We start from the raw sequence: 15,128 nt of genomic DNA, 5'->3' as shown, positions 1-15,128 counted from the left end.
TAGTTCTATCTGTATCAATGGAGTGTTAAAACTTTCTATAATAGACCTTTTTTTCCTCTTATTAATATTAAATGTACATAATGAATTCTTCATAATCATTTGTGGAATGATCGGTAAAGTTGCGAGCAAACAAACAAAGACATAGAAGTTATTATTATCATTATTATTATTATTATTATTAAAGACGTCTTTTAGTCCAACACAACAGTCTTGTCACTATTTATTATGGATTGATTGATTGATTGATGGAATCTTATTGGTGTTTTTTTTTTTGGAGCTACTACACTGGCCTTGACGTCGTATTGCTCTTTGTGTTTGGATTTTTTTTTTCCTGCGTTTACAACACAACGCTAACGCTAATGTTACTACTTACATCCAAAGAAAACTTCTCAGGGGTTTCAGGAAAGGAGCACAACGCTGACGACACAACTTTTGAAAACAACAACAAAAAAAAAAACACCTAGCTTCCGTGCTAAATGTGAGCTAACCCTGAAAGCAGACACTCTTAGAAGGGATTTTAGAACAAAGTCCTCGCTGTCTTTGACGGCTTTACCGTGCTAATCCTTGTCCGAGCTGCTAATGTCAACAGTTAGCCACAGCTAATCTCTGTTAGCTGCTTAAACGACAGTGTTAGCTACCATTTAAGTGTAAGTAACATTTTGTATTTATAAACGTGGCTCATCTGAATATGAGCATTAGCACAGCTCGTGTTAGCAGCGGGCTGGATTGCTGTGCTTCACCTGTTAGATTAGCACTGCTATGCTAGGTTAGCAATAGCTAAAACTTTGGCGTTTGTGCTCATTTCCTGAAAAGTGTTAAGAAGCGACATCATGCAGGTCGACATCCATCCACAGGCTGAATGCTAACTTCCTGTCTGCCACCACAAACAAACAAAGACAAAAAAAAAAAAAAAAAAAAAAAAAAAAAAACAGCTCGCAGGTTTGCAAGCTAGCTGCTAAAAGTCAAATACTGTAAGGTGTTAGCCTTGCAAGTCATGTTGCAGGGGTCCACAATTTGGTGCAAGAAGCAAAATCTGGTGTGATGTGGCTTGCTTGCTTTTTTTTTTTTTTCTTTTAGCGCCACACAGATGGCCGCGTTCAGCACGGTGTCTCTGAATGGACCCCAATGTTCTGCACTGGTGCCAGCGGTTACCCGCCGTCATCACGGAGACCTCCATTAGCAAACGTTCCTGTTTGCCTGGAATACTTTTGGAATTCCTCCAAATGTGGTGGTTTGTCCTGATGTGGCGATTGGCCGATGCGCCAGGAAGGCAAAATTGAGGGCAAAGAGAATCCATCTTGTTCTACTTTGCAGTTTTTCTTGACTTTGTTCGTTCTTTTTTTGTCCTTTTCCAGAGTGTTGTTTTTGTTAGTCTTAAAGGGCCAACCACGTCAGCACGCTGGGCAGCACCGCCAGTAGGGCCCCCAGCCCCCCGGCTGTCCCCCACCTGGGGGCGCCGTTACCCCCGCCGCACAGTTCAAACAAGCTCCCGCGAAAATCCAAATTACGAGATTCCTTCTTGAGTTTCTCCCAAAGGTCGGTGGCGCCCTCCTGACAGTCGGCCAACGCTGTGCTGGCGCAGGAGTGGAAGTCGTCCCAATAGCTACAGAAACACAACACATGCACTGTTAGCAACAGTCATCGGGTATCAACATCTATCTGCCATCTTAGCTAGGTAGTCAAACCAGTTAATCTATCTATACAGCAATTTATACATATATCACGTCACATTAGTTAGCCTTTTGCTAGTTAACATGTCAGCATCACTCATCTTTTTATAGGATAGCTACCTAAATTGGCGCTCCTGTAGTTATCCTGTGGTCAGTCACTCCACCTACGCATATATCCATCCATGCATCCGTTTACTTACCGTGTCAAGATTGCTTGCTAGCTACCTTACCAATTGCAATTAGCTGGTTAGGGTACCACACCAGCTAGCCTATGATAGTTTGCTGCGTTAAAATGCTAGATATCTTTGTTTGCTAGTTAGCTTCACGTGGTAGGTGGTGTACTGTATTTATCTAATAGCTAGCTACATTATCATGCCAGTCAGCCTAGCCATCCATCCACAATTTGCTAGTTAGCCTGTCAAGATAGCCACCTTAACATGCTAATTAGCCTACTTATCTAATCTCAATAAGATAAGTTACTTGAGTTGTATCTACTGTACAAACTTTCATTTGCTATGCACGGCTAGCTACCTTATGGCTATATCCATTTAGACATCTACTTAGTGCAGCTAGTTTGTCTCCATCTAGTTAGCATCAGTCTATCTAGTTGAGTGTAAGAAACAAGGTTATGACTGAGCATAATTCCGTGGCCCCCACAGTCCTTCATGTTTTATTCACCGTGCATGCAGACGCTTCCCGCCTCCTTTTTCTCGCTCTTGCACTTGGCTAATCTTCCGCTCAGGCTCCGCCCACCACGGGCCACTCGTCCGTCAGATCAGTGAAGCGTGCACGTGGGATCTAATCCAATCTTCCAATCTGCTCTTTTATTGATGTTGACCTGCTGAACCCAGCGTGTCCGCACTACATCTTCTACCAATTAACACACGTACGCGTGTGTGTGTGTGTGTGTGTGCGTGTGCGTGTGTGAGAGAGAAGAGAGTATTAAGTAGGCCCACCTGCCACGCCCCCTCACTGCTGTGATGGAGCTGTCACGGAATTAAACAATCGTGTGTGTGTGTGTGTGTGTGTGTGTGTGTGTGTGTGCGTGCGTGCGCGCCTTCTGCTGCTGCTGCTCCAAGAAGATGGCGGGGGTCTCTCAGTCTTCCTGGTGTGTAATAAAATGCACGTTGTGAAGTCCACCTTCCAAAATGTGCAATGACGTTTCTAGTCAGGTGAAAAAACCCTTTTATTTGCACACGTGTCAGGAGCACTTTTTCCCCACAGGAGGCGACAGTGAGAAGGTACAGGCGGAAGTGTGTGTGTGTGTCTGTGTGCGTGCGTGCGTGTCGTACGTGCAGATCCTGTGCAGGTTCTGCTGCTCGTCCAGGTCTTGGGGGTAGTTGGCCATGTTGTCTCCCAGCTGCAGCAGACAGTCCGAGAAGCCTTTGAAGACTGCGTCGCAGTGGGCGGAGCTTACCAGCACGGAGTGCAGGAGCCACACTGGCGAGAAAAAATAAAAAGGAAACACACAACCACGCGTTAAATCACGTGTACACTGGCATTGACAGCTGTGGCTGTAGGCAACCTCCTGTCGCGGCTCATGACAAGGTTGGTGCATCAACGTGAGGGCTCACTGATCCTGTCCTGTCCTTGACTCTTTGTTCGTTAAAACAACAGTCAAATTGGACACCTTTCACACCGTAGCAAGTGGTGATTAATCCTGATTAATTTGATCATTTGGCAGCCCTAATCAATACACCCGCTCGTGTGATCAAAGAGTGCTGCGGTTTCCTTTCCATTTTCTCAGGCGCTCCACATCCTGACTCAAGTGACAAAATAGTCCCGTTTGTCTGCAGTGAGCGGCTGCTCTCCGCCGCCATGATGGACGCATTTGATGGGTAACGCCTTTTCTTTGTAATCATCCACTGCACGAGTGTCGGGCTGTAAAAAACTAAAAAGTGCAAGTGAGCACCCTCTTGCATCTATAGACAATCTATGAGAGCGCGGCAGAGGGCTCCTGTTCAACACAATTGATCTTCGGTCGGCCTCTCACTCCTGTGCATTTCCCACGAGCAAAAGGCCGACGCCGGCAGCTGCAAGGAGTGACTGTCAGCACTGCGGCGTGCACCGACGCGTAAGAGGACATTTCGGATGAAGCAACGTCCATTTACGCCTGAAGGGTACGCACCCGCTCCCGCCAGAAGGCCTTGCAACAAACAAAACACACAAATGACTTTTACTTGTGTTTGACGCAGAATTTCTGTGCATTATTTCTGACTGCGTTGGGGAATAAAAGTCACGTCGACTGTGGCAGACATAAATGTTTCTAATGGCTCCTTTAAGCGGTAGAGGCAAGATGGCGCACTACTCGGCCACAGCCAGCAGAGGCGCTGTTAACCGAGTTTGATGTCAGAAGAGAAGACCAAGAAGGAAGGGATGATCAAATCAGGGAAATGTGACTTGAATGCACACCTTTGCAGTACAAAGCAGTCATGTTACTGCTGGTATTGTTGCTGATGACGAGGATTATCATGAACGACGAGCGGCCATCTTGCTGTGACATGCGTTGCATCATCACCTGTCAGGAGTCTCTTTACGTTTCATGGGATATTTCCTACTTAAACGACAATCGCGTCGTTCATGTTTGCTTGTTTTAAATGCTTTTTGGTTTCAATTCCATGTTTTCACAACAACACAAAGAGCGTCCCCATGACGATCTGTTTAGGGAATGATTTCCTCTACAACCTGCAAATTGATGCACAATTCAAATGTTCATTTTGGACAACAATTAATTTCTGCCAAGTATCCCTTGTTTATTGGTTTTGTTTTGGGGGTTTTTTTTAAAGAAAAATGTTTTTTTTTTCCCATGAACATTTTCACTTAAATGTGTATTTGTTGTAAAGGCTGAATGAATGACGTCATGCGCGAGTCAAGCCGCAGTATATGAACACCGTGCGTTCACGCCCCCCACGCACGTTTTTTTTTTTTTTAACTCTCCACCTGATACATAATTTATCACACATAAATGATACATTTTATTTGCAGCACGTTTCAGTCCGTTTTTTTAGACTTAACAATAAAATAAAAAAAAACAATCGTCGTATTTTTATTTGTTGTATTTACACCAGTGGCCGTTTTACCTTTTTTATTCATCAAAACTCTTTCTTTCGTTTTCGTATGATTAAAAACAGTCCCCACTCTATCACCGTGTTGTTTTTCCACTTGGATTTTAATTGTGTGCTGTGGTCATCATCATCATCACCGTTAGCTTTCATGTAACAGCATCTTTATCTGTTGTTTTTTTTAACTATTAAATTCTATTAACATTTTCTATGAATACTTATATATATATATATATATATATATATTTTTTTTTTGATGGTTCACACCTCTCGCACGCACGCACGTGTACACGCACGCTTTCCTGCAGTGCAGAAGCGGCGTGTGAGCGTGCGACACACCCACCAACACACGCGACAAAATAACAAGGTGACAAAAATTCTTATACTCAAAATGAAAAAAAGGCAGGACGAAATAATTCGTTTGGTTTCAACGAAATGACAAGACGGACATTCCAAAATGTCCCCCGCACTCATTGAACTCCTCGTGAAAAAATGTGCCGAATTCGTTCGAAAAGACACTGTTCGTTAACTGGGTGCGCGATGCAGGCGCGAGCCTGGCAAAGACAACGTCCCAAAAAAAGAACACTGGGTATCGGGACGTGCACGACCGTTCACTCGCGCACAGGACCATTATGCAATGAACAAGAACGACGATTATCTTACACGTATTAGACGGAGCCCGGGTCGTGAGTATGAACACACACACACACACACACACACACACACACACACTTTACACTAGCATCTATTTTTGTACCGTGCGTGAGAGAGGGGGAGAGCTCGTGCACGGCTGCAAATGACATCATCTTTTTTCGATGCACTTTTTCTCCTATTTATGCGTGTTATTTTAAATACATACACGTGAATTATTGTTGTCATTATTAATAATATTACTACTAATAATATCATTACATTTACGGGGGAGTGTTGGCCTCGGTGCAGTGCGCGCGCACACACACACACAGTCGCAAAATGTCACTTTGGCACAAATGAAGTGCGGGAAGGAGGAAGACGGGGATGGAGGGGGGTGGGGATCCCCCTTGTTGGCACACGCGCGCGCGCACACACACACACACACACAGCTAATGTAAACCAGTGAAAATGAAACGAAATCCTGTTTTTACATCATATTATTAATTTTCAATTATCAACTTTCAAACAAAACCAGAGTGTCTCCTCTGTGCCTCCAAGGTGACAAAAATAAAAAAGTGCAATGTGGAACGAATAATAACATTAAGAGATGAAATGCATTTTTTGTTGTGCACTCACCAAAGTGAAGCGCCAGCACCAGGACGAGGCTTCCTCCTCCCATCCTCGGTGGACTCACGCAGCAGCAGTCGAGCAGCAGCAGCCGCAGCCGCAGAGGAGGCACGCGTGCATTCCACGCAAGGACAAGCGAGTAGGTGAGTACATCCACCAGCGCGTGCGTCCGCCACCGCCTGCACCTGCTCTGTGCATGGCGGGAAAAGAAAGATAGCGAGAGAGAGAAAGAGAAAGAGAAAGGAAGAGACTCCTCCTCTTCCTCCCCCTCCTCATCGTCATTGGAGTGACTCCTGCTTCCTTCATTCACCTCAGTGACACTTTAAACTCTTTAGAGCAACCACAGCAAGGCTTCAGGCTCATTAGCAGTCATTTCAAATGAGTTGTATTGTGATGACTGTGTACACTATCAAGTGTGTTGTAATCAAGTATTGGTATTTGAGGTATTTTTTTGAAAGAATCACCAGTACAATTATGATTACTATTTGGATTTTTATTAGTATCTTTATGTCGATGTGTCATGTCGTCATTGAATAAAAATGTATATAATGCCGTGTCCAAAATCTGGCCTAAATAATAAAAAAATAATGTAACACTCACATCAGAACAATTACACACCATTTGCTGTGTCACCGATGGCACAAAGATGAGATGTGGGCGTTTTTTTCTTTCAATGTATTGCAGTGCTTTGCACATTATGGCTTGCATTGCGTTGGTTTTAGAATATCATTAAGTAGACAAAAGGTAAATGAAGCAGCACCTGCATGCGTCATTTTTTGTGTGTGGGAAAAGTGTGCACACCTTTGATTGAAATAATGGAGCTGCTGAAATTGCATGCGTTATCATTATATTCTCAAACAAGAAATGATGACTTTTTGGACTTGTAGTGCTTGTCAACGAACAAATCAACAATAGACCCCCAAAATACCAAAATATCAATATCTGGAGTCACTAATCAATGCGAGTGGGTGGAAACAATGTCAGAGCCACACCGATTACACATGCATGAATACACAATAGTACATGTATAGGAATATATTGAACACAAGGAACATATACATTTACAGTCATGTAAATGACACTAGTCACACCTTTGAGCCCAAAATACTCTGGAAGACGTGATGCAGATACCATCAAAGTGCTAAATGCTCAGTGACTTATGGGCAGTTGGTGCCCCTTCTGCGGCGGCCATGTTTTTCAATTTTTATCAAATATGACACACGTGCTTGTCAGTAGGCCTAAAGGTGTGTACCAGATTTCCTGGTGAGTGGGCTGAACACCCTCAAGATACAGAGGGTTGTTGTAGGAAGCGCACTGAGCTGTGTGAGAAATTTCAAGTCAACCTGACTTGCAAATTTCCTTTTGGGACAATAAGGCTGATTGTCATGACGGGGTTTACAAACAGCGCCGTCAATGAATGTGATTATTTTATGAGTCTACGAGTGACAATTGTTTGACTTTGATTTTGACCTTCCAATCTGTCCTGTCCATCAGGTGACCGCCTCACCGGTGACCTCTGCTGTCCGACAACAGACAGTGCAACAATGGCCTTTTGCTTTGTACTTTTTAGACCTTGAGCTTATGCTCGAAAACTTTACTTTCTACTCTAAACTTGTCAACAAGCACACGTTTTCAAAGAAAAATGTTTGTTTGCAAGGGAATACAACAGAGAAAGCTGCATTTCCTTCAGGTAAGCTATGGGACGTTGAACGCACATCCATAGCATATATCCACTGTGGCACAACATACTGTAATTATGATCAATATATATCAATAATGATATACTGTAAATACATATTCCTGCGGAAATAAACTGCACAGTGCATCTCTAAACAATCGTGCAAATAAGTGATATTATTGTAATGTGAACATGTTTATCTTATAGCAGATCCACCCCATCCCAAACTTGACCTACTTTTAAACTCAATTGTTGTCGTTTCATAAGGTTAAAGGTCATCCACAGGCCTCAAACCAACGACCTTGCAGCATACGATGACGTATAAGCGCCAATTTTTCAATAGGAGTGGGCTGTGCGTGCGTATTTACCTCGACTGCCGGTCTCTACCGCCCTCTAGTGGTGGTATTAGGAAAGAGCATCTGGAAGGAGGAGGAGAGACATGTTAAACTTTGCTATGGTCATTATGAAAAAATGTTATCGATGAAAATGGTGAATGTGATCCATCATGTGACACTTTCTCATCTTTTCATAACCTTCTGGAAGGATCGCCGGTCTTTGTTCATTTTAATGGGCTTCAGGGGGTCGTATGTGACATTTAGATGATAATATGGCTGCTGTGCTCGCCGCCACCATAATCATCATCGTTGTCGTTGTGCGAGGTCACAAGTTAGATCTATTTCTGTATACTCAGCATTAAAAGTCCCCCCCCCAAAAAAAAAAAATTGGGTCGCGTTTGTCGTGACCTTGCACTTCCTCTTCGTAAGTCAAACTGACCGCTCGCCACACACACAAGTCATCTGTATCTTCTGGTCAAGTGCATTACGTCTCATACGCAGCGTGCACGATACATTGCTGTGGAAGCAATATTGAACAACAACAGTCATCTGGGTCAATCTAAAATGATAATACCAGCTCAAGGAACACCAAGGTTGTAAATAACATAAATACTATATCAACATTCTACCAATAACAACCCAAACCTCAGATATTTCTGAAAATAAACAGAAGAGAATAAAAAAAAACAGATCCCCATTACGCTGGTATCAGACACATACTGGCCTGATATCGATTGCGCAGATATTTGGATCGCTCAGCCCACCGCCACTATCTGACACGCTTCAATCATATAAGCATTTCGACATTATACAACTTCGACGGACAAATGATGACATTCTCCAAACACTTCCTTGACTAATCATTGTGCACACAGTGTGTGTTACCTACGTACGTGCGTGCGTGCGTAAATAAACACAGACGAATATAACATTTATTTTATATTCTTGCTGTCAGCACAGTGGTCGCTGCCAAAAAAAAACAAAAAACGAAAAAGCCTTTTTGGCGTCATTGGCATTCTGTTATATCTTCTGAATAACTTGTATAAAGTAAGTTTAACCAAAAGCCATTCACACACGCTCATTCATGAAATGAACTAATGACCCGTTAACATCTTTACAACGTGCTTTACTAAAACGCGTGTCGCTCACTCAACGTGTTAAAGTCTTTTAACACGACGATAATGCACCACAAATTTTTTATGTACTTTCCAAAATGTATTAAAACCTATAAAAAACAAACGTAAAGCCCGGGTAACTTACCGCCAAAATCTAGGAAGTGTACACACCTGAAACGCGATGACAACAACACCTGACAACAATTGGTTCCGCCACCCATTCCCTTATTAAAAAATTAAACGCATTACTGCCCCCTGTAGTTGTTAATTGTCCTGACAGTCACTATCAGTTGGATGTTCCTTCAACCAAGCAACATATTGGTAACTTTCAACAATCAAAGGAGGAGGAGGTGGACATCAACACCGTCGACACTTGCGTCCCACTATATGGCAGAAACAACACTCGTCATCATCGCTAGCTTCACCAACAGGGAAAGAAGCTACGAGGCACAAACGTCTACATGAATGAGCATCTGACAAAACGCAACGTCAAAAGCATGAGACTTGAGGAAGCAAGGAAAGCTACAAAGCTACTTGGAGCACCAACAGTAAAATCTACATCGAGCTAAATGGAGGCAAGAGTGCTTGTTGTCAAAGATACCAATGATCTAGATACATATTAAAACATCATATTACCATGACATCAAGGAAAATGGAGGATACAACCCACAAAGAAAGAACCATGCAGTTAGAAGGATTACATTCAATAACTTTGACTTTGATATCATCGTTTCAAGGGCTTGCTCAACAAAGTACTGAAATTAGGAACTCTGTAGATACATACTGTGTCTACATTCAGTGACACCCACAGTACAACACGAAATGTATTAACAATTGATGTAATACAGAGAGGGGGTAGGATTAAATAAGATCTGTTTCTTCCTACTCCTTTTCGGACATGTGGAATTGTGAATTGTGACATTATGCATTAAATGTAAACTGTACGCATGCTCATAATAAATGAAATAATAAGCATAACCATGGGATTGAGTTTTTTGTTCCAGTGTATCATTTTAGTGCATAAAAAACACTGAGCCTTGTGGAGCTTCTGACTGAATGTGCTTCCGTGACACATACTGTACTGTATCATGTAGCATCACAATAACTCATTGTTACAATGTATATGTTTATTTGGAAGGGGCAGTGTGAGTAAAATATATAGCAGAAAATATGACAGATTTTGCACAGTGCTAATTTCATTGGTAGTCCCAGATTGATGCATCAGAGCCGAAACAGTAGATTTTGCTGTACTTGTCTGTGCTTTTCACACAGAACCCAAAACGTCTGTACCGGGAAACTGCACGATGCCCTTTAACACAGGCACTCTACCGCCACTATTACGGCTTTATACAATAATGAGCAGGAAAATGGCTGTGTCACCTGAAATGGGCTAACGATGATAATAATGAGGTTCATGGTGAGCTTTGTGTGAGCTGGTAAACAGGAAGTTGACCCCTTCAGCAGCAGGCGTGTGAGGGTCACCGCAGCTCTACAGGGTCAAGGTCAGAGGAAGTCAGCATCTCAGAAAACGCTAACAAAAAACCTTGTGATACAAATAAATGCATTCACATCATCAAACACATTTGACATGTACATATTATGTCCTGATGAACTTACTCTGGAAGGAAGTATTAAGGGCTCACTGACACGAGGCAGGCCGCTCTGGGACGTGATGCAAGCTGCAGTGTGCTGGCCAAAGAGGAAGTGATTTGTGTATTTAAAGCGTTTTGGGAGTCAGATGTGATCATCACACAAACGCATCTCCATCGGAGCGGTAAGCACTTTGGGCTTTTACTCTGCAAGTGTAACACGTTTTTAAAAATTGTACATTTGAACTAAAAAAGAAATTGCATTTTGGTGCTGGATTAGATGTTATGAGCCAATGTAAGACATCATTTACTATGGTAGTCAACCATGTGATCATAACATTTATGATTAATTTTCAATGTCTTTGTCTCGCTTGCTACAGATTGTCTTTTGACCTTTGACCATCATGGACAACAAATATAGAGGACGCTACAATGTCAAGGTCTGACTTTATTCCAAATGTAATTTTGATGAAAGTGTGTCTTAACTTTTTGTTTTTCTCCCTCCGTTTAGCCACCAACCACCAACCTGTTGCATGTCGAGGACGAGTTCCCCGAATATGAGCCTTTTGAATTACTGGATGACGCAGGCGACGCGGGTGACGTGGGCGACGCGGACGATGCGGATGACGCGGTGGCCGTTCCGCGCCAATACCACCCCAGCAGAGGTGAGTTCACCAGTGAATTTTTGAGGCGTTGCGTGTGGCCAACTGTGGTGTTTCTCTCCAGAGGCACTGTCTGTGTTGGACATAGACATGTGCCAGCAAAAGAACATGCCAAGCCACCGCACCAACTACTACGACATCCAGAACCTGGTGGTCCGTCGGGGAGATGAGTTTGTCATCCGTGTCACCTTTAATCGACCTTTGACGAACAACGACAGATTCATGCTGGAGTTCCTCATTGGTACGTCTGAGCTTATTTTCTGTGGTGACAGTTTTTTTGTCCCCGTCCTCTCACTTACTCTCTCTGCAGGTTCCAACCCCTCACCCAATAAGGCCACCCAAGTGGTAGTGAGGTTCAACTCTCGCAAGCAGGGTCGCTGGCTGGGTCATATAGTGGAGAATCAAGGTGCGTCTGTCATGTTTGGAATCACCTCAGCTCCCAACGCCATCGTGGGGAGGTACCGTGTGTATGCCAGAATAGTGACAAGACGCGGTCTGAAGCGCAGCAAAAGGAACCCCGCCACCGACTTTTATGTGCTCTTCAACGCCTGGTGCAAGGGTGAGAGCTCTGATGCCGCTACACCCTTTGATGACAGCAGATTTGTTTTTTGTTTATTTGATTTGCTTTGACCTTGGAAAAAATGCTTCCGTCCGCAGAGGATCCCGTGTATTATCCTGATGAAGACGGAAGGCAGGAGTACGTGATGAACGAATCCGGCATCATCTACCAGGGTTCCAAGGAGACTATGATAGCTCGTAGATGGGTGTATGGACAGGTGTGCTTGCTGTGTATGCACAGGTGTGATGCTAACCAGCTAACATTGTGTGTCCTTCCTGTCCTGCTGCAGTTTGACCGCGGTATCTTGGACGCCTGCATCTACCTCCTGGACGCATGCCGCATGCCCATCAGCAGCCGCGGAGACGCTATCAAACTGGTCCGGAAGGGTTCTGCCGTGGTGAGCACCATCCACTCATCTCACTCCGTAACCATAGTGACTAGTTTTGAACTACATCCATGGCCCTCTGCTCATGGTTGACTTCTGGCTTTTTCAGATAAACTCCCAGGATGATGATGGTGTGCTGGTGGGCAACTGGAGCGACGACTTTTCAGGGGGCACAGCACCCACTCTGTGGACGGGCAGCGTGAAGATCCTGCTGCAGTATGCCAACACAGGCGTGCCGGTGAGCTACGCCCAGTGCTGGGTGTACGCTGGAGTCTTCAACACCTGTAAGAGCTTGAGTTGTTTCCATGGGAATACCAGGGCTGTGTTGTGACTGACCAATGCAACAATTGTCTCGCTCGCAGTTCTGCGCGCTTTGGGCATCCCGACCAGAGTCATCACTAACTTCAGCTCGGCTCACGACAACACAGGCAACTTGAAGATTGAACTCATCTTCAGACCGGATGGCTCACCCGACGAACGGCACACAAATGACTCCATCTGGTTGGTCAAAATACAATAACATGTATGCTGAGCTTTGGCGTCGCCTGTGGTCACTTGTAACAGGAGTGTCTTGTGCAGGAACTACCACTGCTGGAACGAGGTCTTCATGAAACGCCCTGACCTGGGCCCAGAACTGGGAGGCTGGCAGGTGGTAGACTCCACGCCACAGGAGACTAGTGATGGTAGGACAGGTGCACACGTGCATAGGTGTGGCGACGGAGAAGTGAAGCAGGTGTGTGTATACAGGACTCTACCGCTGCGGGCCAGCCTCCGTCATCGCCATCAAGGATGGTCTGGTGGGATACCCGTTTGATGGCCCCTTCATTTACGCTGAGGTCAGCAATGAAGACTCGCTGGACTACTTTGCGCTCCTTCCACACTCGGTAATAAAGTCTGTGTGCGCCCCCTGCAGGTGAACAGCGACGTGATCTTCTTAGAGCGGGATCGTTACGGAAACCTGACCACCATCGGACTGGATACCACCCTGGTGGGACAAGCCATCTTTACCAAGCATGTCCTCAGCGACAACGCCAGAGACATCACTTACCAGTACAAGTACCCTGAAGGTGAAATGAAGCCCCCATGGCACCCCGAAATCATTGCTCATCTCAAAAGCATCAAAACATGTGTGCAGGAAGTCGTGAAGACGCCATGTCCCTTGCGAAGGCAGAGAGCCACGGCTTAGAGAGAGACGAGCCGACTCCTAAATCAAAGATTACAGTCACCCTCTTAGTTGACCAGGTGTCATGTCTTCTCGTCTGTGTGCTCCCTGTCAAGAATCTGGAAATGTTTTGACTTTTGGCTCTCCGTGCCTCTGCAGGTTCAACTAGGAGATGATGTGAACGTGGTGGTGGAGTTCAAGAACCACGAAGACGCTCCTGAAACAGTCAAGGCGATGCTGTCGTGCGCGGTCATCTTCTACACAGGTGTCCCGGCAAATCGTTTTAAACAAGAGCCGCTCACTGTGACCGTGGAGCCTCGCCAAAGTGAGTCTTTCCTCGGCCACGCCCACATGTGGCAGAACAGTCCCGCTTCAAAGCTAAGTGTGTGTTTGTGCTGCAGCGGAGCGCCAGGTTGTGACAATCGCCGCTCAGGAATATGTGAAACATTTGGGCTTTCAGCGCTACCTCAGCTTCAACCTGAGCGGCCACAGTGAAACTGAGAGCGTAAGTGCCCACAAGGTGATCTACCTGGGTGCACCATCCCTCCAGCTTGAGGTACTGTTGACAGTTGACATTTGGAGACACACCATCAGAACTTTGTTTTACTCCTTAAAGTCTTTTGAGCTCATGTGATTTGTGTCTTTTGTCCCCTCACAGGTGAGTGGGCCTCATGAGGTTGGCGAGGAAATGTTTGTCACGGTCAGCTTCACCAACCCTTTTGACTTTCCTCTGCTTGACATCTACGTGGCCATGGAGGGCCCTCGGGCACTGCCATACAGGACTCGCTTCTACAAGTAGGCACATATGCTAGCACGATTCTGCCAATGTGTGCGTGTTGATGATGTATGTGTCTTTTAGGACCCTTGAACCACAAGGTTCCTTCTCCTGGAAGGTCTCTTTCATGCCCCAGGTAGTAGGAAAGCGCACCCTGGTGGCAGTGATGTACTGCAGCAACCTGTGCGAGGTAACTGGAGCACTTTACTGACGATACATTATCTCACCACATGAGTGACGGGATTGTGGAAAAACTGAACATGTTATCTTGTCTCCTTGCAGATTTGGGGCACTGTTGAATTCAATATTGGGAACAACTAGCCTCATCCAATCAATTACGCCTCCATGTGAAGGGGCGGAGCCACCAGGCCCCATATATTGATGATTTAATGTTTTGTTTTCTCACGTCAATCAATGCTTCTGCTGTTTTTTTAAATGATTCGACAAGTAAATCATCTTTCTGTTAAAGGAGCTCCATCAGATTCTCAGGGGTCAAAGGACACATCATAGTAATAGAAAATAATTAATCCAACAATGAAATATCAAACAATCACAATGATTATTTAAGACATCCAAAGAACAAGTGAATGACAAAATGATCATTTGATGCATACCATGAACGTGACAAATTTAAACATTTTTTCCTATCTTGAATCATTTACTTTGTTGTACTAATGCAATAATCAACGAAATAAAGCAAAGAAAAACCCACTGAAAGCGTGAGTGTTAATGACATGACCATTGACCACACACTGGTCACCTCTTGAACTGATGACGTGTTGATGCAGTGCCCCTGGAGGGCGCTAAAACCCCGTGTGTCTATTTGACAGATTACCGTTTTTGCACAAATAATGTAAACTCCAATTAAGTTCATGT

The 15,128-nt window shown here is 44.5% G+C and overlaps 2 protein-coding genes across 2 annotated transcripts; one reads left to right on the top strand and one right to left on the bottom strand.

Annotated features, from left to right (window-relative positions):
* Nucleotides 1-238: 238 nt before the first annotated feature.
* nrn1a (neuritin 1a) lies at nt 239-9,278 on the bottom strand. Its single transcript, XM_054765642.1, has 6 exons — nt 9,266-9,278; nt 8,039-8,089; nt 6,002-6,177; nt 2,963-3,110; nt 2,728-2,775; nt 239-1,603 (listed from the first exon to the last, which is right to left on the bottom strand). Exons 3-6 carry the CDS (start codon nt 6,042-6,044, stop codon nt 1,375-1,377), a joined length of 468 nt encoding a protein of 155 aa, XP_054621617.1. The 5' UTR covers nt 6,045-6,177; nt 8,039-8,089; nt 9,266-9,278; the 3' UTR covers nt 239-1,374.
* A 1,835-nt stretch (nt 9,279-11,113) lies between these two features.
* On the top strand, nt 11,114-14,954 carry LOC129174411 (coagulation factor XIII A chain-like). Its single transcript, XM_054766394.1, has 17 exons — nt 11,114-11,149; nt 11,221-11,374; nt 11,436-11,612; nt 11,682-11,930; nt 12,029-12,147; nt 12,220-12,327; nt 12,425-12,599; nt 12,678-12,816; nt 12,895-12,998; nt 13,063-13,151; nt 13,229-13,382; nt 13,451-13,557; nt 13,637-13,802; nt 13,879-14,033; nt 14,136-14,272; nt 14,337-14,442; nt 14,535-14,954. The coding sequence occupies exons 1-17, from the start codon at nt 11,114-11,116 to the stop codon at nt 14,571-14,573; spliced, it is 2,214 nt and encodes a 737-aa protein (XP_054622369.1). The 3' UTR covers nt 14,574-14,954.
* Nucleotides 14,955-15,128: the final 174 nt, after the last annotated feature.

This window comes from Dunckerocampus dactyliophorus, chromosome 21 (genome assembly GCF_027744805.1).
Source record: "Dunckerocampus dactyliophorus isolate RoL2022-P2 chromosome 21, RoL_Ddac_1.1, whole genome shotgun sequence".
NCBI lineage: Eukaryota > Metazoa > Chordata > Actinopteri > Syngnathiformes > Syngnathidae > Dunckerocampus > Dunckerocampus dactyliophorus.
The sequence above is the reverse complement of the archived record's forward strand: the minus strand, read 5'-3'. Positions and strand labels throughout refer to the sequence as shown.

Excerpts from the sequence above, each read along its gene's own strand:
- nrn1a (XM_054765642.1), bottom strand. The coding sequence starts at position 6,044 with ATGGGAGGAGGAAGCCTCGTCCTGGTGCTGGCGCTTCACTTTG. Across the intron at positions 2,776-2,962 it reads AACCTGCACAGGATCTGCAC|GAAGACTGAGAGACCCCCGC; the intron begins GTACGACACGCA and ends ATTACACACCAG. Across the intron at positions 1,604-2,727 it reads TGGAGCAGCAGCAGCAGAAG|CTATTGGGACGACTTCCACT; the intron begins GCGCGCACGCAC and ends GTGTTTCTGTAG.
- LOC129174411 (XM_054766394.1), top strand. The coding sequence starts at position 11,114 with ATGGACAACAAATATAGAGGACGCTACAATGTCAAG. Across the intron at positions 11,150-11,220 it reads GAGGACGCTACAATGTCAAG|CCACCAACCACCAACCTGTT; the intron begins GTCTGACTTTAT and ends CCCTCCGTTTAG. Across the intron at positions 11,931-12,028 it reads CTTCAACGCCTGGTGCAAGG|AGGATCCCGTGTATTATCCT; the intron begins GTGAGAGCTCTG and ends TTCCGTCCGCAG.